This window comes from Trichosurus vulpecula, chromosome 2 (genome assembly GCF_011100635.1).
Source record: "Trichosurus vulpecula isolate mTriVul1 chromosome 2, mTriVul1.pri, whole genome shotgun sequence".
NCBI lineage: Eukaryota > Metazoa > Chordata > Mammalia > Diprotodontia > Phalangeridae > Trichosurus > Trichosurus vulpecula.
In genome coordinates this window covers 89,291,707-89,318,588 of record NC_050574.1, presented here as the reverse complement: position 1 = coordinate 89,318,588, position 26,882 = coordinate 89,291,707, and the positions used below count along the sequence as shown (strand labels likewise).

The 26,882-nt window shown below is 43.7% G+C and overlaps 1 protein-coding gene across 1 annotated transcript in view; it reads left to right on the top strand.

The window, feature by feature from the left end:
* CLPB (caseinolytic mitochondrial matrix peptidase chaperone subunit B) overlaps nucleotides 1-26,882 on the top strand; it is a 191,984-nt gene that overhangs the window by 50,964 nt on the left and 114,138 nt on the right. The window contains exon 4 of the mRNA XM_036746267.1: nucleotides 11,757-11,860. Coding sequence (XP_036602162.1) covers nucleotides 11,757-11,860 — 104 coding nt within the window. The remainder of the gene's footprint in view (nucleotides 1-11,756; nucleotides 11,861-26,882) is intronic.

Below are 26,882 nucleotides of genomic sequence, written 5' to 3'. Positions count from 1 at the left end.
GGCCAATGAGAGGCCCAGAGAGAAGAAAGGATTTGCCCCATGTAAGTCAGCTAATTATTGGCATCTCCTAGGTGAGGGCTCTTCCAATTCCTGTTTTGGAGTCATAGGATTTAGAGTAAGGGACCTTAAAGTCATTCCTTACCTCTAACTACCCCTCCACCCCCAGTCATTTAACATTCATCCCCTCTCAAGTCCCTTTATCCCTTGGGAGTGGGAGGAACAGGGGCATGAACTTTCAGATGAAGGTTTCTGAGATTCCCCTACTGAATGATAGAGCCTTTATTTCTCAGATCCCTCTTCCTGACAGAAAGATGGGACGGCCTGGGAACTGCTCATGGAGCAGGCTTCAGTTTCTTCATCTGTGGGCTGAAGGGGCAGGGTACAGAGAGCCCGTTCAGCTGGGATCCCATGACTGCCCAACCTCTTCAGTCTTTTGCCAAGGCAGTGGGAAATCAAATGATTATTGGTAACCATTCAGTGCTTTGCATTTGTCTGGCACTGTGTACTTTTCCAAGTGCTTTCACATCCCTCATCTCATTTGATCTTCACAATATTACTAGCTGGGTGACCTTGGGCAAGTCATTGAACATCCCTAGGCCTCAGTTTTCTCATCTATTATGCTAGATGTTTTCTAAAGTCTCCTTCTTCAACAAACTATGATTCTGTGAACTACCCTGTGAGAGAGAAGCAGTGTTCTGACCAGCCACATTTCCCACAACCAAGAGCCACAGTGCTTTGTTCCATGCCAGATTTCTTTCTCTCTCTGTCCCCCGAGGTCTGGCAGATTTGAGGTTTGGTCTTGGGGCATACCCCATACACACATACTAGAAGATATCCAGTATCAGGCAGCTCTGCATTCTCACCAAGTTTGCATCAGGGAAAGGTGGCATACCTGCAGATGACATGGGTTTCTAGCAGACCTCTGTGCTCTCCTCAGCCCTTCATGTTTCCTTGCCTTTGCCCTGCCTGTCCCCCTACCTGGAATGCTCTCCCTTCTCACCTTTGCTTCTTAAAATACCTGGATTCCTTCAAAATCCTTTTCTACCACCTTCTTCTATGTGAAGCCCTTTCTCATTGCCTCAGCTGCTTGTGCCCTTCTTCTTCCCCCTCCAAAAAAATTTTCTCTTGTATTTATTTTTATTTATTCATGTACATATTGTCTTCCCTCACCCCCACTGAAATTGCACAATAGAATGAGAATGCCTTCTTTTGTGTTCTCCGTGGAATTGATGGTGCCTATCTAATGTTCGTTGTTTTTTCAACCTAGTGGAGGAGAAAAGTGTTCTCCAAAATGTCATATTGTATTGAGAATTCCTTTGTAGTGAGATAATTCCTCTTCAGACTTTTCTGGCTGGAGCTACATTCAAGGCTGTCACTATCACACACAGGGCCCAGACCAGAACCTGCATGTAGAGCTGCCTTTCTCTGAACAATAGACTGTATCTCACTCCCTTCATTTTGTGTTCAGGGCAGAAAGTACTTACTGCAGCTGACTTAACTCCCTAGTGAGCTGTGGCCAAGCACTGCCCTTGGAGTCAGTGGCCAGATGAGTGGTCCCTGCCTGTGATCCAATTAAAACCCAATTGGCAAATTAAACCCTGGCCCACTGAGGCCACCAACTCAGGAAATGCCTACAGTCCCAGAAGCCTTCACACCCCATCCTGAACACATGGCAGCCTTTCTTACCACCCTCCCAGCCACATATGCTTTCTTCTCAGCCTTGCCTGAGAGTTGTTTGATTCCTAGACATTAGTTTAAGTGCCTACTATGTGCTAGTCACTGAAGACATAGACAAAAGGAAAATAGCCCCTGCTCTGAAGGAGTTCACATTCATTCTTCTGGGAAGACAATATGCACATCAATAACTAAATAGGAAACATACAAAGCAATTCCGGGGGCAGCCACAGGTGTGATATGAAGGGCAGTTTGTTAACGATAGAACGGACATTCCAGAGTACACAATAGAAGGGTAGGATAGAGGGAGATGAGACTGCCATGAATGGGTGTGAGAGAGTAGGGAGTGTACCTAGCTGAAAAAGCTTCCTCGTAGGCAGCCTACCGGTCAATAGCTTAAGGGTTCTGAAAGGATTCATAGGGCAGTGAATTGTGGTGCCATGGTGAGCAATGGTAATATTGATTTGACAGTCCTGAGCAGTAGGTGGAAGTATGTTCAGCCAAAGGAAGGCAGATACTGAGTCCCTGGCTGGTGGAGCCTGTAGGTCGAGCTAGTTTGTAGAAGGATTGAGGCTTGTTTGATATATTCACTGTCCAGTCAATGTGATCAGTTCTACTCCAAGGCCCCATACACCCTCAGTAGATTATCTCCCTCAAGGTGGTATGACAGCTTTAAATTTCCACTGGCCAATGAAGAAGACCTCATCCTTCTCAATTTACAGAAGCATTTGACACAGTTGACCACCTTTCCTCTCTGGGTTTTTGTTTCACTACTCTAGATCCTCCTCCTCCTTATGTGAAGGTATCTTGTTAGTCTCCTTTGCTGGTTCATCCATATCTTGCCCTCTATACTTTGGGTGATCCTCAAGACTATGCCCGAGTTCTCTTTATTTTCTCTGTCTACACTCTCTTGGTGACCTCATCAGCCCTCCTTGGATTTAGCAAAATTAAATTACCATCTCTATGCGGATGACTCACAGATCTAGAGATCCAGACTTATTCTCTCTCTTATGCTCCAATCTCACATCTCCAACTGCCTCTTGGATATTTCAAAATGAATATCTGGTAGTTATCTCAAACTCAGAATGTCCCAAACTGAAATCATTATCTTTTAATTTGTTAATCAGATTTCAGATGGATTAAAGGTAAGGACTATTCTTCTTCAGGATTAATTATAAGTCTTCTCTGACCCAAAGTCCACCCTTCGTCTGAACTTCTCTTTTTAATTAATCAACAAATATTTATTAAATGCCTACTATGTGTCAAGCACTGTAGTAAGTGCTGGGGACACAAAAAGAGGCAAAAGATAGTCCCTGCCCACAAGGATCTCACAACCTAATGGGGGAGAAAAAAATCCTCTCTGGCATTTAAAGTTCTTCTGAATTGGGCCCCTTCCTTCCTTTCTCCTACATATACACTACAGTCCAGCCTCCTAAATATTCTTCACACACAGTACACCATCTCTCAGCTCCATGCCTCTTCGCCGTCAGTTCCCTGTGCTTGGAATACTCTCCCTCCTCAACTCCACCCCTTGTTTTCCTTGACTTCCTTCAGGAGTTATCTCAAAACCCACTGTCTGCAAGAGTCCTTTCCCATCCCCCTCTACTGCTAGTTCAGTCCTTCTGAGAATAACTTCCCTTTATATTGTATGTTTATATCTAGATCTATACATACACACACACACACACACACAGAATGTAGATCATTGTTTGCATGTTTTTCTCCCATTCGACCATGAGCATCATGAGAGCAAGGACTGTTTTTAATTTTCTTCCTGTCCTCCAGAGCTTAGCTCGGTAACTAGCATATGGCACATAGCAAGCACTTAATAAATGCATGCTGATTGATTGCATTTTGGTAACGATGACCTCTGACTTGGGCTCTCAAGGCAGAGATTGAAAGACCACTTGTGGAGGATGTTGTAGAGGCTATCCATTTTCAGGTAGTGGGTAGACTAGATGACCCAAGGTCTGGTACCACCCTGAGATACTGTGTAACGGGTCGTTCTGTCTCTTCTCTCTCCCCCTTCCAATCCATTCCTTCATATTGCCACTTAAGTAATCACTGGCTGACTCCTCTGTTCAGAAACCTTCAGTGATTTTCTATTACAAAGTTTAGACTCCTTTGACTAGCATTCAAAGCCCTCTACAATCTGGCACCACCCATCTTTCCAAACTTACCTTTCACCTCTACATCTCCTACATTCCAGCTAACTAGACTATTCTCTCTCCTACCATCTCCCACCATAACATGTGTAGCACACTCCATCCCTTTTTTCACGTTTTTTTTTATGTCTGAAATGCCCTTTCTCCCCTCCTTTGCCTGTTGACTTGCTTCCCATCTCAAATATTATCTCTTCCCCAAAGCACTCCTTTGTCCTCTTAGTTGATAATGATTCTCCCCTCCCCCAGTGTTAAATGGCACTTTGTTTTGCATCCCTCTAATGCACTTAAATATTTGTTGAATTGACTTTTTCGAGTATGCAGTAAGGAATCAGGAAAGATATGTTAGAGGCTTACTAGTCTGGGTAGGCACTTAGTCACCATCATTACAATTGGATGCCCATAGTTACCCAACTTCTGTCATTTCAGCAATTCCAGCCATCCCTGCCATGCTTTAAGTGCCTGAGGATATGACATGAACCCCAGAGAATATAAACGGTCCTCTCTGAGGCTGCATGATGAGTCATTGGCCTGGACAGAGCCCTTGGGGTCCATCTCATAGGTCCTCTTTCCTAGCTTTCTGCTTTAGAAGGTGAATTGCATATTTCTTGTGATTGGGTTAGCGCCCACGATGATGAACCAAATCACTTTTCCTTCCCCATCACACTGGGCCATTCTCTGCCCTCCGGAGCCAAGGGGACTGCACTTGGTTGCTTGGACACGTCCTGCTGCCTGCAAATTGGACAGAGACGATCAATACCTCTGAACCCAGAAATGTCTGGAAGAAGAAATCGGTGCCATGAGCTGCCCAGAGGGACAGCCTGACATGAGACTCCAAGGCGCAATTGAAGGGTGATTGGATGGAACAGCTAAATATTGACCAAATTATTGTCCCTTTGAGTTTAGACCAACACATCCTTTTCACTTGGATTTTAAATCAGCCTGATCTGGAATGGGTAGGATTGTATGGCTGTGAATGCAGAAAAGCTGGTTTCCTTTTTTGAAGCTGCTAGGAACCAGGCAGGGCTGAACATTGTGCTCAATAAATAGACTACCAGCAACCTAGATTTCAGGGAAAGCATTTGTCAAAGGCTCAGATGCTATCCTTGTAGGCTAGTTAGAGATGCAGGCTGGACAATAGCGTAGTTAGGTGGACTTGATATGGTTAAAGGATCAGACCCATTAATAAGTCCATGTCAGCTTAGAGCAGAGTCTCTGATGGACTGTGTCTAGGATCTTTCCTTGGGCCTGTGCTGTTCAGTGTTGTTATCACTGACTTAGGTGAAGGCAGTAGGTAGGAAGTTAACAGACTTGCAAAGGACACAGGTAGAAGGATTAACTAACACTAGATGACAGGAGCCAGATCCAAAAAGAAGGCTAAAACAGCAGGTCTGACCTTGAATAAGAAATGTGATAGAGATAAATGTGAAGTCCTGCCCTTGGACTCCAGAAGTCAACTTCACGGGATGAGAAGGGAGAGAGGTGAGGTTAAACAAAAGTTCATGTGGAAAAGATCTTCAGGTTTTAGTGGATTGTTAGCTCACAGAATCTAGGAGCCAGAAGGGAGTATGGCAGTCACCTAGTCCAAACCATCCCTGAATGAGAACCCCCTCTTCACCAACTCTTAATATACCCCCAGCAAGGTGAATTGAAGACAAGACATTCTGTGGATGGTAGCTTTCCCTCCCAAGGTAGCCCATCCCGTTACTGAATATCTCTTAAGTTTTTCCTTGCATCCAACCTAAGTCTGCTTCTCTACAACCTTCAGTAACTTAGCAGTCATATCTGTGACATCTTTCAATGTAGTGCCTATTAGAATGAATGTAAATAAAAATCAGTGCGGTGACAAGCCCCCCTCCCCAAAAAAAGGCTAATACTGTCTTATGCTTCTTTGAGGAGCATGAATAGTATACAAAAAGAGGGAGGGGAAAGTTCCATTGTCATTGTCATTTGCTCTGGCCAAGTAATGTCCAGCATTCTATGTTGAATCCTGGGTACCATATTTTGGGAAGGATATTGATTTACTGGATCATATCAGGTGGGGATGGGGGGTGGTATGAAGATCACTGGTACTGTTTAAACTGAAGACATGAAGACTTAGAAGCAGCACAATATAGTTTTTCAAATATTCAAAGGGTTATTGTGTGGAAAGGTTGTGGTCCAAAAACCAAAGGTCTGAGGTCACTCAGCTAGTAAGTAGCAGAACAGGTTATGAACCTTGGTCCTCCAACTCCAAATCTAGCAGTTTCCATTGTCCCACCCTACCTCCCACCCCTAAAAACGTGCTTTAGTCATACCTAAGGGAGCCCCATGATATTGTGGGAAAAACGGTGACTTTGCAGTTAGAGGACCTGGGTTCAGACACCATCACTGTCACTTAAGAGCTTTCTAACCTTTAGGAAATCACTTACCTGTCTGAGGGCCTCAATTCCCTCATCTGTAAAACTAGGGGGAGAGAGCCCTGTCTCCCTTTGACATTCTGTGATTCTGTAGGTGTTGTGTGAATTAAAACAAGCACAGCTTTTCCAGGTTACTGAAAACCTATCCCTTCAAGCACCAAAACCTTTTTCTTATTTTAATTATGTTACGTATAAATATTTCTAAAGGATATTCTACTCTTTGATGCCTTCTTAAGTAGAGAATATGGGACATTGGTTAGACTTCTGGATGAGGAGTCTTGATGACCTGGGTTTACATTCTACTCCCACCTGAGCTGTTTGACCATAGGCAAGCCACTAAGCTCTGTGAGTCTCGGACAGCTCTTAAGACTTATTACTAAGTTGGAGGTGGGATCAGTGGAGAGGGTTTCCGTACCAAATAAATGACTGTATCTGATTATTATCACTTTGGCAAATTAGATGTAGTACTTTTCTAAAGTCAGTTCAGTTCTTTTCATATTATATACTGGGATTGCACAATCACAGAGTTGGGTGGTTTTCCTCTTTTTTGGAGACAGTCAGGGTTAAATCAAGCTCATGGTCTGAGCACAGCACAGAGGGACTGTCCAGATACTTATTCCAGGAAGCTCTACCTCTCTTAATGTACCCCTAAATCATATTAGCTCTCTTAGCTACAGTAGAACAACTGGTAACATGTATTGAGCTTTAGTCTACTGCTTAGATCCCCAGATCAGTTTCGTGCAAACTGCTGTCTTAATTATGACTCCCCCATCTTGTATTTGTCAAGTCATTTAACTCCATTTTATACTAGGCTAGGCAAAAACATAATTAGGACTTTGTCCTGAAGTTATTGAAACAACATCTTCCACATTGATTATCCTTTGCCATGATATAGCCTGCCTACTAGCCCACCCATCTCCTCTGCCCTAGCAAGACCACCAGACCAGATCCCATCTAGAAAGACCAACAGAAACAGGCACCACAAGAAGCTGCCTTGCCCCACCAAAACCTTCCTCCTATTATGCCCTTCCTCTTCATCCTGACTGAATGGTGACAGCCCTCTCTCTCCACCCCATTTCAGGAGGAATCTAACAGTCTCTGTTCCACTGGGACCCTCAGGCCTTCTCCCGTTTCCAGTAGTGGTGGGTTAGACCTCTCTTTTAATCTAGGACAACATGGCCACTCAGGCTGCTTGAATGGTAGTCACTATCTATAATCCTTCTGGTAAGATGGAAGACCACCAGGCCTTATTGTCTGCCCTGCCACTAAACCCTCCAGATGTCTAGGCATTGCCATCTGACTTGCTAACACATCCAAGGGTCCACTGGGCCTCATCATCCACTTGCTTCCAGGTGAATTTAAATCACCCATAATAAGACTCTGATTGATACAATGATAAACCGTGAGACCAGAGACCTGAAGAAACACACCAACCAAAAAGTACAGATTGAGACACATTTCTGGACACAAATTTGTTTTGCTCTAGACTATGTGTTTTTGTTATGAGGGTTTTCTTTTTCTTTAGTCTTCTTGGTGAGGAATAGAAGGATATCATTAATGTTTTTAAATAAATTTATCTTTTTCGGAAAAATTTAATCCCCCCCATGTCATTAGAAAACAAAACAGCTCCTAACAATTCCATCTCTTGGTCCCCTAACCCCACCCTCACCCCCCATGCCCTGTTTTTTGATCTTAACAAGATTTTTTTTGTCAATTTTTTTAAGAATTAAAAATTTTTTAAAAAAATTCAGTTAACAAAAAATATATCTTCTCTCCCTTCCACCCTTCATTGGGAAAAAGAAAGAAAAAACCTTGAAATAAACATACATAGTAAAACAAAAGAAATCCCCATATCTCTGCCCCTACTAAAGAAGAGTTATCTGAATCATCTATTCCTGGAGAAAGGAGACTTGCCAATTAAGGGGGACTTGAATCATTTCCCTGAACCGTATAGAAGAATCTCAGGGTAGAAATCTCAAAGCCCAGGCAATTCCTCAAAGACTGAATAAAGAAGGACCAGAGGGGTTTAACTGGGATTGTCTAAAAGTAATCATCCTTATCAGATTTAGTCTTCCTGGAGGCTCAATCCAAGAAATGATGAACCAGAGAGCCCTCCCTCTTACTACGATTCAGTTGTTGTTGTCTTTCAGTAATTTTTCAGTCATGTCCGACTCTTCATGACTCCATTGGGATTTTCTTGGGAAAGATACTGAAGTGGTTTGCCATGTCCTCCAACTCATTTTACAGCTGAGGAAACTGAGGCAAACAAAGTTAAGTGACTTGCCCAAGATCACACAGCTAGTAAGTGTCTGAGGCCAGATTTGAACTTGGGAAGATGAGTCTTCCTGACCCCAGGCTGGGCACTCCACCTACTGTGCCACCTAGCCACCTATATTCGTAGGGTTAACACCAACTAATCGCAGATATAGATTTTAGGGAGGGAAGATATCCAGCCTTAATAATTAGGGATATGATGATGAAGCTTCAGTTTCAAATGTCCATTTCAGTCGTCAACAATGCCAGCTTCCTGGGGGAGTAATGGAGAAGGAAAGTCCCACAAAATATGGTGGTAGTGAGCCCAATCTTGGACCTCCTTAGTGAAGTGAGTACCCTGATCAGAGGTGATAGTGCAGAGGCGTCCATAGGGAGGAAAGATATGTTCTGGAAAAGCTTTGATGTGTGCCACAGTGGCAGACTTGAGTAGCACTGCAGTGCTGTGTCCTGAATAAACTGCAGTGATGGCAAACCTCTTGCTCTGAAGTGAACGAAGGACATTGTAATCAAATTTCAAGTCAGAGACAAGTCTGATATCATATAGGATCTTGCCATGCTGGTATTATAAAGTTGTATACCACATTCTTAGTAAAGGGGATCATATCGTTCTATGCCCAGTACCATATAGCATCATAACCATCATGCCTAGGTTGATGATAGACCAAGTCCCCAGTATCTGCTGTTCTCATAAAGAGCAATATCCTGATAATTGAGTTCAGTAGAGGGTGTATGATGTCTCTAATGGGCTCTGCGTCTCTCACAAAAAGTTAAATGGGACGGGAGGCGCCACATGTGGCAAAATTCTTCCACTAATCCTGATTCCAAAAAGGTGAAATTTTGAATGTCCAGTCTGTTCTTTCTAGGTCCCAAACTACTCAGCCAGAACCATTCTCACTGCCCAAGAATTAGTATAGATGAAGATCTTATCTGTCCCTTCTCATATGCCAACCATGTAGCTTTCAGTTCATCTTACTGGGAAGTCATGCGAGGACTCTATCCCTCAAGGAATTCCCTGTTATTGAATTAATGGCCACCAGTGTCTGAATGTGCATGCTCCTCACATTGGGCAGAGCCTTCGGTAAACCAAGCAGAACTTTGTTTTTGAAGAACTAAATCCTAAAAAGTGGGGATCCATTGATCTATCAGAGGAAGCAAAGCTTTGGGGATAGAAAAGGTCTCAGCCTTCAGCAAAGCCACAGTCTGTTCATGAAGGGCAGTAACACACAAAGGCCCTGGGTAAGCACAGTTTTGACTATCTCTTTTCCATCTGACAATGGAAGCCTCTCATTCCCTACATATCTTATTAGACAGACCATCATGCATTACCCAGCTTATCATGGGTGACTGGATGCAAGGAGATAGTATTCAGTAGGAACTCAGTCTTGTTAATAGGCAGATTTTCAAAAGTCGCATCAGAGGCAGCCAGCTAGCCCAGGTGACACTCTGCATCATCAGTATAATGGTGGCCATCAGTGTTCTCAAGAATCAAGGCACCATACTATGGAATTAAGAAGGAGAATTCAGGTAACTGAGAAAGAATGGTAATCCTATACAGAACTCCAAAGAAAGCCAACTGCTCCTGCTTGTCCTAGCCACAGGAATAGAGAGAAGTGTTGTCAAGATTGATTATACTCTACCACCCACCTGGTGCCTAGACTTCAAGTCCACCACACTGACAAGGTCAGGAACAGCCTTGACAGTTGTTAAAAAATTTTTATGATCACTCTGAGCCGCCAGGTACAATCCATCTTCTTCCCAAGCCACACAGGGTTATTTATATGAGGAGTTTGTATGGTGCAGTATGCCAAACTGTTCCATCACTAAGCAGGAGCTGTCTTTTACCACCTACTCCACTCCCACATGTGCACCCGATTATTTAATATTAATGACATAGGATGATTCAGGCAACTTCAATATTTTCCATTTGGCCCTGCCCACAGTGACTTGGTATAGAAGTTGCATGTACGGGGCAAGCAGCCATGCATGTGCTGACGTGCAAGAGTCCTATCCATTCCCACGTGTACTCATCCTGACTAGTCACCACACCTGCTGCCTCAGCCAGGATACCCCAACAATGCTCTTTCCCTCTGTAGTCTTCCCTCTAAACTCCCAATGGAAACTAGTGTGCCCCTATGAAGCCATTGAAAGTCCTTGGCATAAAAGAACCTGGCTTCCTCTTGTTCCATGTCACTGGGCAATCAGTTCAGCCCATAAAGCCAATTTAGCCCGTCTAATCTTTGACCAGATCTTGTTGTTCCTACCTTCATGACATCTCTCCTCTACATTTATACTGCCATAATCCTAGTTTTTGCCCCCTTTCATTTGGAGTACAGCCACCCTCTGCACATCAGTCCGTCCTCCTCCATTCAGTTGCCAAAGTGACTTTTCTAAAACCTAGGTCCTGATTATGGCATTCCCCTGCTCATTGAGCTCTAAGGGCTCCCTGTTATCTCTAAGATCAGATATTAAGTCCTCTGACATTTAAAGCCCTTCATAATCTGGCACCTTACTACTACCTTACCAGCTGTCTTGTACCTTATTCCCTTCAACGGTATTCTGTAATCTAACTTCACTGGTCCACATGCAGTTCTTTGAACACAAGACTACATCTCCTCTCACCATGCCTTTGCACTTACTGGCTGTCCCCCATGCCTGGAATGCTCTACCTCTTCACCCCCCACCTCCCAGTTGTCCTGACTCCTTTCAAGATTTGACTCTGATCCCACCTTCTGCAGAAGGCATTTCCTATTACCCTCAGCTACTAATGTTCAAAAAAGGTTTAGGTTACCTTCTTTTATGTGCCTAGTTGTATATGTCTCTCCCTTGAGATTGTATGTTTTCTGAGGGCAGCTACTGTTTTTTTGCACTTCTTTGTATCCCAAGCACATAGCAGAATGCCCGACACATAATAGATGCTTCATAAATGGTTTTGATTGATTGATTGACAGGCAGTATGATGTAATGAAGAGCACTGTGAATGGATTAAGGAAACCTGGGTTCAGGTCTTGATTCTGATCATGGCATGGGACAAGTCACTTTCTCCTTAGTTTCCCCCTCAGTAGAACGAGATGCTGTTGGCTCACAACCAACAACCAGAGGTGATGCTGAGTGTGGTTTACTCTGTAGAGCTCCAGGCTGTGACTGACCATACCCAGGCAAGTTTGCAGGCATTCCTTAGGGAGAGTGTTGTATATTTCTGGTCCCCTTACCACTCACTCCTTCCTCATGTGCTTCTGTTCCCTCTCAGTGTCGTGCAAGTCCTGCTGGCTGCAGGGGCTGATCCCAACCTAGGGGATGAATTCAGCAGTGTCTACAAGACCGCCAAGGAGCAAGGTGTCCACTCCCTGGAAGGTAAGAGGGTCCCCATGAGAAAACAGCTTTTCAGGGATGGTCGCCTCTCCGTTGGGAAGGTCGTTTGGGATGAAAGTGGCCCAAATGGTGCCTTAGTTACCCACAAGATACTGAAAGAACTAAAGGAAGGACTCCAGAGTATTAAGTGAGTCTTTTATGGAGGCTTTATGAGAAGACACAAGCAGGTCTTCTAGTGTGTGAATCTGCATCTGCCCCTTATCACAAGGGCCATAGGACCAGAGGACAGTACTTTCCTAGGCAGACTGGCAAATGAGGCTGCGAATAAATGTAACCCAAGGGCCAACCCAGCTTGGGCAGGAATCTGAACTTCTTTGGAGCACTGAAAATGAGTTAACAGGGATGGCGTTGAAAGTCAAGTTTTGGAACAAAGGTTCGAGCTGGATAGGTCCATATCCACTCAGCAAGGTACAGGAAGTATTGGAGAGCTGTTTGTCTGATTCACACCACCTTCTCAGACCTTCCTAAAGGCAGCACTGTATATACACTGTTGTGTCCAAGTGTTCATAGGCAGGATTCCTCCTGAGGTTGGAGTCGGGCTATAGGACTAGCACTGTCCGAGGATCCATACCAGTGAGATCACAAGCACAAATGCTGTGCATTCATTTCCCCTGGAGGTTGCAGGCACCTGCCACTACCCTTGTGTTACAGAGCAACGCTTTTGTAGAAAAATCCTTAGCCTCAAGACCCATTCGTTGTTTTCTTGTGACTGACAGTCTTTCTCCCTTCCTCTAGTACTCCACTGGCCCCACTTTCCCTCCCCCATCCCTAAATGAATTGAGAGGGGAAGAATGCTAGGAGAAAAGATAAAAAAAAGTAGGAGAGCCAGGACTGGGACAGGATTTAGGGACAAAGAAACATGGTTTTTGTAACTTATTGTCTAAGCATTGTGCCAAGCATGTCCTCTGTTATTTCTTACATATCTATCCTTTTCATCCCAACTTTTTATTCCTGTCCTCTAGCTAGCACAATGCTGACATACAGTAGATGCTTAATAAATGCTTGTTGATTCATCGACTGACTTGTGGTTTCATGGTGTGGGGAATCCTGGATGAGAAAACTCCTGCCAGTACAGATCAGGGCTTTCCCTGCAACATAGATTCTTAGAGAGTTGCTCTAGAGCCCTGAAAAGTTAAATGACTTTACCAGGGACACATAGCAAGTGTGTGTCAAAGGCAGAACTTGAACCCAGGATTTCCTGTCATTGAGGTAGGTAATTTCAAAATTCCTTAGTAGAGCCAGGCTAAAACTTGTGATTATGGTCATGTGACTATCCCCAGATGTTAAATTAGAGAGACTGCCTGCTGGTTATTTGGTCCATGCTGTTTCCTTACCCATCTCCCACCACACTACCCTGTTTCTTTTCTGGTACTCCCTAGATTGTCCCTTTTGTTCATCTGGGCTGAATCAGGGACAAGGGCCATTCTGAAGTCTTCCCTACTGTTCCCCATACCCAGGGCAGTGATTTTTAGTTTACTTTTATTCACTAAATGCTTATTATTATTATTGCCTACTGTTTATGATGTCCTTTGCTTAGCCTAGGGAAAATATAAAATTTGGATAAGATGTGATTCCTTCATCTAGTAAAGGGAGCCAGCCATACTCTGGCTGTGTAGTTTATGTACTCCTGATTGGTAGTCAGGCTTATAAACAGATAACAATGGTATACAATAGTACATGATTAGTGTTTTGGAAAGGAGCAGACGAAGTGCTAGGTGATGTGCCAGGAGTGAGGAGTTCTCCAGAGATTGTCGCCAAGACCTGAGAAGGCTTTCTGGATGGGGAAGGAGACATTGGAGTTTGGCTTTAAAGGATAGTTTGGAATTCATCCAACAAAGAAAGAATATCTTCTAGGCATAGGAAATAGCATGAGAAAAGACATGGAAGCCGGGAAGTTTAGTTGTATTTGGGTACAAATAGGCAGCATAATAAATAGAATAATCACTACATTTGGAGTCAAAAGACTTACAGTTAATCTGAGCCTTGCTCTAAACTTTGTGACCTTGTACATGTCATTCGAAGTCTCTGAGGCTTAGGTCCTGGTCCCACCCCAACCCCCCCACCAAGTCTATAATTTGGGATGGTTAAATGAGGTGGCCTTTAACATCCCTTTCAGCTCTCAATCTTGTAATCCTATGAGTAGTCCATTTGGGCTGCACTATGTATAAGTAGTAGTTTGAGGTCATTCTGTTAAGGTTCTCTCAAATTGAAATTGAATTGCAAGGTTCCATGAGCCCCTGTGAGCTTCATTTTATCCATTCCCCAGAGTTTGGGGTTCTGCAACATAGGATTGCCATCACCCAGACTTAGGAAGCTCCCACCCCACTGTTGTAGTAAATTGGTTTTGCTTCTTCTCTTGGTTGGTAAAGTGATATTTCCTCCCTCAGGCCAACCTCTGACATATTTGCCATGTGATCAAAGATGTTACTTATCCTCTTTCTGCCTTAGTTTTTTTTTTCATTGGTAAGATAGCAGGATCATCTTTGCCCCATTAAGGTTGCCATCAGGATGCATGAAATTGTAGATAGGCTTTGAGTTACACAAAAAGAGGCAGTGTCCAGAACAATAATGAGAGAGCGTCCCCCATAGCCACTCTGTGAGCTAGGTAACCCAAGTACTGCTCTCCCTGGGTCGCATCCCCAGTGAGTGAAGGAGCCTAGAATTCAGGTCCGATCAGTCTAGGTGTAGAGCTCTGATGTTCCATGCCATCCCTCATCTCTATCACTGCAGTAGATACACTCAGGCTCTTGCAACAATCCGGCTAGCAGCTGCTGTAGGGGTGAAAGACCAACACAAGCCCAACAATAAGAACGCTGCCAGCACAGGTTCTTTTGATCTGCCTTACTAAGGAAAGTAACATTAGGGGGTTAACAATCTTATTTCAATCCAACATACAAATATCATTCACTTAGTTCAGGGGAAAAAGCCAGCACCCTGAACTTCAGAGCAAATATAAATTACAAACATACATTATAAACAGACCAAATACAATTCATAGTTACCAAGAAACCATCAACATCTGGGTGAGCCAGGAGGCTTTTAGAGCAGCTGCCCAGAGTCCCAGGCCTTCAGGAATGAGAACCTCAAGCAAATAGCTCTGTTATCTCTTTTTATGCACTCTTTAGCCATCATCAAATGTCATCTGAGCCACCAGAACTTAGGCTCCTACTATTGGCTCTGGTCTTAGCAACTCCCCTTAGGATCCTGAGGGCTTCATGCCCACATAGGCTTAGCACATAGTAATTAGGGTTTGGGTCTGGGGCTTTGCACCTAGTAAGGCTCAAAGAGACTTAATTAATTTATCATTCTAAAACAGTAAGAAAGTCCCACCTTAGTTACCAATGCACAGGCTGGAGAGCCATAGGCCACCCACCACCCCCATGGGGCTTTTGTAGAGAAAGAATATATTTAATAAAAAAGTGGATAGCCCTGGTTTCCAGAAAATATGGTGCTTGGATTATACAGGCCATCCTTAAAAGCCAAATCCACCGCCACCCTACTCCTCACTCCCCCCTCCCCAAAAAAAAAAAACATTAGCCTGTATAACCCAGAAGTGGTCATATGTTCTTTGAGTGTTCCGGGTTGAGGAACCTCGAAAGCAGCAGTAGCCTCAATGGTGATATAGTTTTGCTGGCTCCCAGAAGGCAGGAAAGGGATAACAATGAGGGAAGGAGAAAGCTGCACTCCTGGCCCTTAGTTTTCAGCCAAGTCCCTTAGAATCAAGATTGTGTGATGGTCTGTAGGACAAGATCCCTGCTGCCCAGGGACATAGGAGGTATGTCCCTTGAGGCATGAAGTCACTTTCCAAGCATGAATGGTTAGGGAGGGAAGAGGAGGAGTGTACAGACTCTTAGGCTCATCTCTTCACCTAGCTAGGTGCCAAATAGGGATGATAGACTGACAGTGTTGCTTGTACATCATAGGGCTATTGTGAGGGCCTCATTATTAATCACATTTCTATAACATTTCAAGGTTTACAAAGCACTGTCCTAGCACTAACACAGTATGGTTAAATAGGTAGAGCAAATATTATTAGCATTTTACAGATAAGGAAGCTGAACTTCAGAGTGGTTGCCCAGGGTCAGACTGCCAGTAAATAAATGCCAGTGCCAGAAATCAAACCCAGGTCTTTCAACTCTTAAGAACACAGGCATTGTATCTTAGATGCTGCCTTAACTGATAAGAACAATATACTTCATGCTTCCAGGACCATGATGTAATTACTCTCCACTGATGTTCCACAACCTGAAAATAATAATCTAAACTACTACTACTCCCGGCATTTATAGTAGACTTTAACATATGCAAAGCTCTTTATACAACCTCTAGTAATGGCCCACATTGTCAACATCCTTCCTAAAATGTGGCTTAAATTCCTCCCCCCTTCAAGAAAGCTTTCCCTGACCAAACCCCACCCCTGTTTCATGCACATGCATCCACACGCTTGATTAATCCTGAAGTCTGGTTTTGTAAGTACAGGGACTGGCTTATTTACCTCTCACTCTTACCACCCTTAGCACAGATACTTACAAAAGTTTGCTGAATTTCTTCACTAAGCAAATATACAGGGAGCATTTATTAAGTACTACATGCAGAACACTGTGCTGGGAGCTGGAAATAGTACAAAGTCCAGCTAAGGCATAGTCCCTGCTGCCCTAAAGGAATTCACAGTCCAGTTGGGGGAAGAGGTTGAATGTACAAGTCAATAGATATTTATTAAGCACCTCCTATGTGTCAGGCACTGAGTTAAGCACTAAAGATACAAAAAGAGGCAAAAGACAGTCCCTACCTTCAAGGAGTTCACATCTAAGAGGGGAGACAAGAAACAAATATGTACTATGTACAGAATAATGAGGAAATAATTAACAGCGGGAAGGCACTAGAATGAAGAGGGGTTGGAGAAGGCTTCCTACAGACAGTGGGATTTATTTGGAATTTAAAGGAAGCAGAGAGGTCTGTAGTAGGAGTAGAAAAAGGAGAACATTCCAGGCATGGAGGACAGCCAGAGAAAATGCCTGGAGCCAAGGGATGGAGTAGCCTGTGTCACTGGGAGTAAGGTGTAAGAAGACTGGAAGGTAGGAGGGGACTAGATTATGAAGGTCTTTGGATGCTAAACAGAGTATTTTCTATTTGATCCCTGAGGCGATAGGGAGCTGATGAAGTTTATAGAGTAATGCAATGGCATGGTTTTTTTAGGAAAAACTTTGTTTTAGGAAGATCGCTTTGGTGGCTTAATGGAAAGTGGATTGGAGTGGGGAGGGACTTGAGACCCCCCAGCAGGCTATTGTAATAGTCCAGGTATGAGGCAATGAGGGTCTGTACCATGGTGGGAGCCAATTCAGAGGGGAGAGATGATGAGGGCATTTACCAGGGTCATGTCAGAGGAGAGAAGGGGATGTAGAAAAGAGAAGTTGCAAAGGGGAAATCAACAGGAGTCTAGAATGACCTAGGTTATAGGATAACTCCTACACATGATCTTATTAATATACAAGATCTGTGATCACATCAATTCGAGTTCCCTCCAGTGATGCAGGTTGCAGACCATCCATGCCTTTCTATCTTCTGTAGTTCCTGTCCATGTTTTTGCACAAGTTCACTACAGTGTGTCCATTCAGCATATTGGAGGTAACAATAATATCATGATAAATGTATTAGGTATCAAATGCTATATATATGTGAGGTTCTAGGACAGGAGTTTAAATATTTTGTGTATTATGGATCCCTTTGACAGGCTAGTGAAACCTATGGCCCCTTCTCAAAAATGTTAGTTGCACAAAATAAAATATTTAGGATTACAGTGGAAACCAATTGTATTTAAATATAGTTCTCAAAATAGATTTAAAATTTCACAGACCCTAGGTTAAGAACTCCTGTCATATAGGGAAGGTTGCTAAGGACTGTGACCTGAGGAATTATAAGAATGGTAAGAATTCACATGTAATGCTCTAAGATCTGCAAGAGATTGCAGAAGACTTCCTGGAGAAGGCAGTCATGGGGTAGTGGGGTAGACATTCACAGGGGATGACAGCACTCCAGGAATAGGATGCAGCGTGAGCAAAAACCTGGAGGTCGGAGAGTGCTGATCATGCCTGGGGAATGGCAAGTGGTCCAGTCTGGCGCTGGTTAGAGTGTGCACAGAGGGCAGTACTAAAAGGTACGGCTGGAAAGATAGGAGAGTGCCAGATTGTTGAGGGCCTTGAATGCACAGCAAGGACATTGTCCACTCTTAGAAATGGCAGACCACCCCAGTATCTTTGCCAAGAAAACCCCAAATGGGGTCACAAAGAGTCAGACAGGAGTGAAACGTGACTGAACAACAGGCAGGAGGGAGCTATGGAATTGTATAGAGCAGGGCTTCAGCATCACCATCATCATCATCATTGGCTCAGACCTGGAAGGAACTTTAGAGATCCTTGTAACAACAATGCTACTTGCTGCTACTATGGCTTTGTAAGGCCAATAACACCAGCACACAGGAGGGCTGCTCGCCCAGGTTCTTTGATCTGCTTTTCTAAGGAAAGCAACTTTAAGGGGTTAACAATCTTACTTTAATTAAACATATATATATATCATTCACATAGTTCAGGGGAAAAAGTCAGCACCCTGAACTTCAGAGAAAACACAAACAGAAATTACAAGCAGAAATTATATAAACAGAGCAAAATAACACAGATCAACAGAAACGCCTCTAGCTGTCTGACCAGGACATTACGTACATAGTTACCAGAGAGAGAAGCACTAACATCTGGATTTTTCAAAGCTGGGAGACTTCTTAACGGCTACCCAGAGTCTTGCCTGGTCAAATCACACGACACTCTTCCAGTGAATGAGCCCCAAGCAAAATGCTAACCTCAAAGTATACATACCCTTCTTCAGGGTCACAGGGTGTCACAACTATGTGACTCAAACCTATGTGACCTAAGCCTTCCTGTGACTTAAGGAGGTCATCAAAGACTCATGATTCAATCAAAGACTCTTGATTGAAACAAAGGCAGTACTTAAAGGCACGTGATTGCCTTAGTGCTGAGAAGCACTACAAAACAAAAGACAACAAAAAGTCCCACCCTGCTTGCCACCACAGTCCTCTAGTCCCATCCTTTCATTTTACTAATGAATAAACTGAGATCCCCTGTAATAGCACAAGGTGCATGCATTCAAATACAGATTCAGCAAGTACCTTCTGTGTACAAGGTACAGGGCAGCTAGGTGGTACAGTGGGTAGAGCCTTGGGCCTGAGACAGGAAGACTTAAGTTTAAATCTAACTTTAGATGTGCATTTGCTGTGTGATCCTGGGCAAGTCACTTTCCCTCTGTCCACCAGTTTACTCACCTGTAAAATGAGGGTAATGATAGCACCCACCTCCCAGGGTCATTGTGAGGATCAAATGAGGTTATATTTATGAAGCACTTAGCACAGTGCCTGGCACATAGTAGTTGCTTAACGTTCATTCCCTTCTCCTCCCGCTAATCTCCCTGCTCCAGTCCTTCTCTAATCCATGTTTCACACGGCCTTCAAAATAACTATGCTAGTCCCCAGGTCTGATCAGACTGTACCTTTGCTCAGAAACCTTCAATGATTCCCAGTTACCTATTCGTTAAAACACAAATCCTTAGCCTGGCATTTCAGGCCCTCCACAGAGTATTTCACTTTACTCCCTTATGTTCTAGCCATATTGGACCACCATATGTTCCCAATCTCATCCCATCTTTCCCCTTCTCCAAGCATTCACACAGGCTGTCTGTCTCTCCAGCCTTAAATGTCATCCCAAAATCAGCACCACCTTTCCTCTTCCTTCAGGGCTCAGCTCAGGGGCCACCTTAGCCATGGAGACTCCAGGCTAAAAGTGGGATTTCCCTCTTCATTTTCTTATGCTGCTTGGGCTGGAGTTCTTTGCTCCTGTCACATTGTACCTTGTCTCACTCAGATTTAGGTATTTCTATTAGGTTGCCAGTTCCTTAAGGCTGGGACTATGTAGTATTTCCCATCTTTGCATTTTCAGTGCCTAGAATAGTAATAGTAGCTAAGAGCTAACATTTTTATAGTGCCTACTATGTTCCAGGCACTGTGCTAAGCACTTTACAATTATTATCTCATTTGCCTTATGATTATTATTATTGTTTTTATTATTTGCCCCTAGAAGAGGCTATTAATCAAGGTGCAGGGTGATGAAAGCTTGAATTAGAGCAGTAGCCATGGAACAGTGAGGTGGGAGCAGAAGAGAAAGCTCTCTGAGGTAAAATGGACAGAACCTGGCAGGTGCCTGACACTGACAAGGTCACAGCTGTCTGGGGGTTTGTGCCTCAGTGACGGGCAGGATTGCAGTCCCATCCACAGAAATGGGGAGATTAGGAGAAGGGTTTAGAGAGTAGTCGATCAATCAAATATTTCTCAGTTAAATACTATGTACCAAGTGCTTTTAGGTGTTGAGGATATAATGGCAAATTTGTGACAATTTCTACCATCAAGAGGCTTAAATTCTCTTGGCAGAAGCATCTTGTCCTCGAACATCAGGGCTGCCCTCAGAAGACCCTCTTCCACCATCTACCTAATACAGACCTGGCCCAGGCCCTTCCCCTGCCCCCTCAGCCAAAGCCAAGCTCATCTCATGAAGTTATAGAGCATTATGCTGTTTCTAAAGGCATTTGCCTCCATGGCATTTGATGTTTTGATAGATGGCAAGTGATCAGCCTGTAAGGTGGGATTGTTTAGGTCTCCTTGAGAAAGGACACTTCCCTCTGCTGTCTCCTATCTATAATTTGTAATCCAACATACATTCCAATGAGTCAGCTTAGTGAGGTGGGGAGAACACTGGCTTTGCAGTCAGAAGACTTGACTTTGAGTCCCTCCTCTGCTACTTATTAGGTGACCCTCGACGTGCCTGTTAACCCTGGGCCTCAGTTTCCTCACCTGTAAAATAAGAGGGTAGAGCTGGATAAACTTGAGATCACTTCCACCTCTGACAGGGATTCTCTGAATCTGAGGGTGCGAGGATAGGGAGCCAGAAGGCTGGCCTGGCCCCGGTGAAGGGGCTGGTAGCACAGAGAGATGGGTGGTCATTTATCCTGAACGAGTCTGGCCTCCTCTGTGGCAGGGAGCCAACCACCACACCACTTGTGGCTGGTTGCTGGGTGTCAGAGATCCCAGATCCTCAGGTGGAAGAGGCAGTAAATCTGCAGTAACAGTAAACAAGTCTCCAGGCCCAGCAGCCAAAGGCTGCCTGTAAGCAACCATTATAAACACTGAGTGTCTGGGGCTGTCATAAACGACACCATACCCTGCGCCTCTCTCATGTACAATTAAAACAATAAAACAAAGCAGAATGTGGCCAAACCCAGCTGTAAATCAGCTCTCCTCTCGGAGGAGCGCCTGAATAAAGATGAGCCTCGAGGGGCACAAGCCTGGCAAAGTCCCTTTTTGCTTTCCCCCTCCCCCCTCCTCTGCAGCTTATCAAAGGTAACCAAATTGAGGGCCCAAGCTGTCCTGGGAGCAGGGGGTTAGTGACCCCTCCCTGCCAATTCCTCTCCCTGCCTCCTGCTAACCAAGTTTCTGGTCTGCTTTAGCTGAGCAGCCCCTCTCTGTGTCTTCAGATAGGGGGAAGGACGATGCAGCCTCGAACATCCTTTGCCAGTGGACAAATGCCCTGGAGTTCGGGAGGTGTCTGGGAGCCCCCACTAGTGGTAATGGAACTGCTATTTGTACCATTCCTCCCCTCCTAGAACCCTTAGCACTCAGCCACCCATTCACCTAGGTCAGTTCAACCCAATACAGGTCAATTCAACAAACCTTTATTTTATACCTACTGTATACAAGGCCCTATACTCATTGTTATGGAAGTAGATATATAAAAGGAATCATAGGCTAGTAGAAAGGGTTTTAGACTTGGAGTCAGAAAACCTGAGTTTGAATTCTGGCTTTGACAAGCACTAGCTATGTTACTGAATCTCCATTTCCTTATCTTAACATGGGAATAATATTTGTACTATCTGTCTCATGCTTTGTAAATCTTAAAGTGCTCATAAAAATTTGAGTTTTTATTATTGTTCCTCTCCTCAAGGAACTTACAATCTAGGGCAAAAAACTCGCCATACATCCAAGTAACTATAATATTAAACAGTGACATAGTCACAGAAGAAACATACAAAGTGCCGCGTCTTTTGCGAGTAAGGAAAGCTGCTTTCCACCTGGAAAGCTATTAGGGAATGCTTTGATGGAGAAGTTGAGTCTTGAAAGATAGATCAGTTTTAAGGAGGGGGAGAGGGCTGATCAGGATCTTCCAGACACAGGGAACAGCAGAAACAAAGTTTTGAGACAAGAATGTGCAGGGTGTGGCCAGAGAGTAGTACAGTTTGAGTATAAGAATAGAGGGCATGGAGAGAACTTCTGTATCAAGGCTAAAAAGGTACATTTGTATGAAATCACAGAGGGCCCTAAATACCAGGCTAAAAAGTCTGGTTCTTTTCTTGTGGAGGGAGAACAAGAAAGAACATGATCAGGACTAGATTGACCTCAGGTGCAGATGGCCAGTAAGAAGGCTACTCCAATTGTCTATGTAGAAGGAATTGAGACTTGGGGTTGAATGGGGACCATGGAGAGCATGGAGGGTATGAAAGCAGAATCAGAAAGAACATTAGAGATAGGGTACAAGTAGGATAGGATTTAACCTAATACATTCTTTTGAGGACTCAAGAAGAGAAGATGATCTGAAACTGCTACTAGAAAGATTAGGGTTAGATAGAGGATGCATTTTATATATGTCACCTACATATCATATATATGATATACATATGCACACGTGCGCGCGCACACACACACACATCTACAGAGGTATTAAAGAACCAGGGAGCCCCATCTGTCTAGAATACCTTCATGTAGCCCTGGGGGCCTTCTTTCTTACTCTGCTTTTCCTAAGATGACCACCTTTTCTACAATTTTAGAGTGGCCTGCTCACAATTCTGACAACACAGCAGGCTCATTCCTTTTGCCATCCTTTTGCTTAGACTGTTCACTGTCCTGAAATGCACATGTCCCACCCCTGTCCTTCAAGTACAGTTTGCATCCAACACCTCCTCTGTGGAACTTTTCAGTAAGTTGTCTCCACTGAATTTCTATCGTACATTCTCTATGAGAGCACTGAACTGGGAGTCAGACTTGGATTCCTGTCCTGGTTGTAGTCCCAAGATCACTGGAAAGGTGATCATAGGCAAGTCTCTTTCTTTTTCTGGGCCTCCTTTCTGTCACATAAAGGGGTCCTCTGTGCTGATCAGAACACCTGTAGGGAGTTGTGCTTGGTTCTGGGGTCATATTTTAGGAAGGATGCTGACAAACCAGAATGCATCTTAGAGGAGGGGGACTAGGACCGGAAAGGACTGAAGACCATGTTAGCAGAAGACTTGATATTTGTCTTCTAGAATCTGAAGAAGATAAAGCAATTAGATGGCTTCCATTTGGCCACAAAGGTCAGAACTAGGAACAGTGTGCTTGTGGTGGTTGTAAGGAAAGTTGCAGAGAGACCGAACCTAGTTGTGTCACCATGAGCAAGAACTTGAGTGTCAGGGCTGGAAGGGGCTCTTAGAGTCTATCTAGTTTAGCCAGTCAGTCAACAAACATTTATTAAGCACATGTGTCAGGCACTATGCTAAACGATAAAAGATAGGACAACCAAAAAGTCTCTGCCCTCACAAAGAACTTAGACTCTATCTGGGAAGCCCCACGTGTACAGACAAATAAACTCAAAATATTTACAAGGTATTTGCAAAATAACTTTACTCACAGCTTTGGAGATCTGGTAAGGCCCCAGATAGGAAGTGATTCTTGAACAAAGCTGTGAAGGGAGTTATTAAGAATTCTAAGAACAGAGAGGGCCTTCCAGTGGTAGGGGATGGCCCATGTCAAGGCACAGAGATGAGAGATGTGGAAAGAACTGCTGCTAACTCCAGGGCTCCTGTCCTTTGACCTTTCACTGTTGCTAATGAATGACCAAGGGAGAGTGAGCCATTCATGTCAGTACTTCCCTTGCTAGAGTCACCAGTGACTGGTATGGAACCCTTCAAATTCAGCTCAGAGTGGGGGAAAAGCCTGCTTTGCTTTCCCAACCATAGCTGTTGGGCTATACAAATACTACAAAATGAGTGGCCCACTTAGACCAGATAGGACAGGAGGGAATGTTTCCAGGAGGAGAGTATGGTCAGCAGTGTCAAATATTACAGAAAAAGGTCAAAAAGGATGAAGAGAAACAGCCATCAGATTTGACAGTTAAAGAGATCATTGGTAACTTTGGAGAAAGCCACTTCAGTTGAGTGATGAGGTTGGAAGCCAAATTACATACAGGAGGTTGAGAAGGGAGTTTGTGGAAAGGACATGAAGGAACAAGTGTAGAGAGGGGTAATAGCTTGAGGGAATGGTAGTCATATGATGGTTTTTTGAATTTGGTTTTGGTTTATCTGTTTTGTTTTTTTAACTGAGGAAATTTGCCCATATTTTTAACTAACAAGGAAGAAGGAGACCAGCATATAGCGAGAGATCAACAGAAAGAAAATGATTATAATCTGCCAGAAGAGGCAGGAGGGGATAGGGATAGGATCAAGGGTACAAATAGAGGGGTTGACCTTGTTGGAGAGAAGGGCCCTCTTTTCATCAGAGATTGAAGCAGAGAGAGATGGGGGAGGGGAAAGTAAAGGAGGGCAGAAAGAGATTTAAGATGTAGAAAAGGGCCCCTATTTTCTCAGTAAAATATAAAAGAAGGCCGTCTGCCAAGAGGGATTGAGAAGTAAGAGGAGAGAAAAGTTTTGAAATGGCCACTATGAGAAATGTGAGCATCATTTAGGGAAAAATTAAAGGTTTGCTTTGCGGTAGAGAAGGCCTGGTTGAGATGAGATCATTGGACCCAGTCAGCATGGTTATGATGTCCAGCATCACTGAGTAGCATGTAGGGTAAGAGGAGGTGGGTGGTAGGTAGTGGGAAATAATCTAGGGTTGAGGTTTGGCAATAGAACAAGAAGCAAAGGATTTGAGAGTAAAGGACAGTATACAATTGAGCTGGTTAACCATGGTATCGAGATTAGGAAGGGAAGAAAATGAAGCCAGAGATCAGAATGATGACTGAGGGGTGCAAGGACAAAAGGTTATGGTGAGGATGTGACTCCTCTCTAATGGTTTTACAAACAGGGAAACTCCGGCTCACAAAGTAATTTGGCTGAGGCCACACAGTAAGTTGAACTGGGGAAGAGTTAGCCTGAAGAGAAGACTAGACTTTTGGAGACAGAATCACCGACTTCGAGTATTGGAAGACTTCTTGTAGAGAAGAGGGCTTGGGCTTGTTAGACTTTGTTTCAGAGGGCAGAGCTAAGAGCAGCAGTTGGGCTTTAAAGGCAAACTCTCTGACCGTTACAAATATCTACCAGGATGGTACCTCACTTCAGCAGGTAGTGAGGACCTCACCATTGGAGATCTTCCAGAAGAAGCTGACTGACTTCATTGGGAATGTTAGAGAAGGAATTCTCGCTCAGACTAGATGATGTCTGAGGACTCTCCGAGCCCTAATATTATGTGACAGTCTGTATTCCATTTAATTGGCATTTGTCTGGCAATTTTGTATTTATTTTATTAGCATGTATTTTGTCTCCCTGATGGGAATTTTCTTCAGTCCTTGGATACTTGATCTCATCAATGTGGTTACTCCCTCCACTAGTGCTGCCCAAAACCTCCCCATACCATTTCCTTTTAATCCTTCACAGATCTACTCATCTCCATTGTTTGCTCTTTGTTGATAACAATTCAAGTTGTGCATTTTTTATTCCTCATCCTTACCTTATCTCCGCCTCTTTTAGTCATGCATAGGTTAATAGAGCTGAAGCTAAAAGGGGACCTTAATCAAATCTAATCCAACCTCCTTATTTTGAAGACCTAGTAAAGTTAAATGACTTGCCCAAAGTCACATAGCTAGTTAAAGTCATAAAGCAAGTGATCTGAACTCAGGTCCTGTGACTCCAGCTTTGTCCCATTCTGGGCCCCAATTCCCTTGATATGCTGTTTCTTACAATTCTTCTACACGTCATTGGTCCTACTCAAAAGGCAGCTTTCCCTTTGAGTCATCTCTCATTTTAATTCTCATGATAATGTTATTTATGGCTGAACAGCATTACCAGGAACATATGGGTTTTAAAGAATTGGGCCATTGCAGTGAAGATCATTGAAAGCATTACAAAATTCCTCCAGTGAATTCCAGCTCAAGCTCTTCTCCTCATTGTCCATTGTAGTACCTGGGCGAACAACGGATAGAGTGCTGAACTTAGAAAGACCCGAGTTCAGAAAGATAACAACAGCCCCTACTTCCCAGGGTAGTTGTGAATATAAAATGAGATAATTTTACAAACCTTAAAAGCACTATGGAAATAAATGCTAGCCTTCCAAGATAAAGACTCTGATGGGACCTGTGATTAGTACAGTATTTGTTAAGTATAGGAAACTCTCTCTGCCAGTGCAGTTTGACACCTTCTCTGCAATTTGCAGTCTTTGAGAGCTGCCTGCAGCACCAAGAGATTAAGTGTCTTCTTCACGATCATATGGTCAGAATGTGTCACAAGGAGGACTTAACCAGGAGCTTTGGGGCCAACTTGTCATCCACTATGCCACACTGACTCTCTGCCCATAAAATGTGAGGTTAAAATCTAGTCAATATGCATTCTTCATCCACTTGGTTTTTTCTGTATAAATTGCTGAGGATCTTGCGATCACTTTCTTGTGATTAATACAAATATAAAACCCTGAACAGAGAAGGACATGCCATACGCATCTCTCCTGAATCCCTCACAGCATCCAGCAGAGCCCTCCCAGTACCTACTTGTAAATTTGTTATTTGAGTGTGTGAGTTCCCAAGTCCTGCCCATAAGTATAAAAAAGAAGTAAGGGAGAGAATTGTAAAAAGAAGGCAAGAGTTAGCTGGGTTTGCCTCAGGCCTGGGGACCTTTTAAACAGACTCTATGAGCTATCCAGTGTAATAAATCT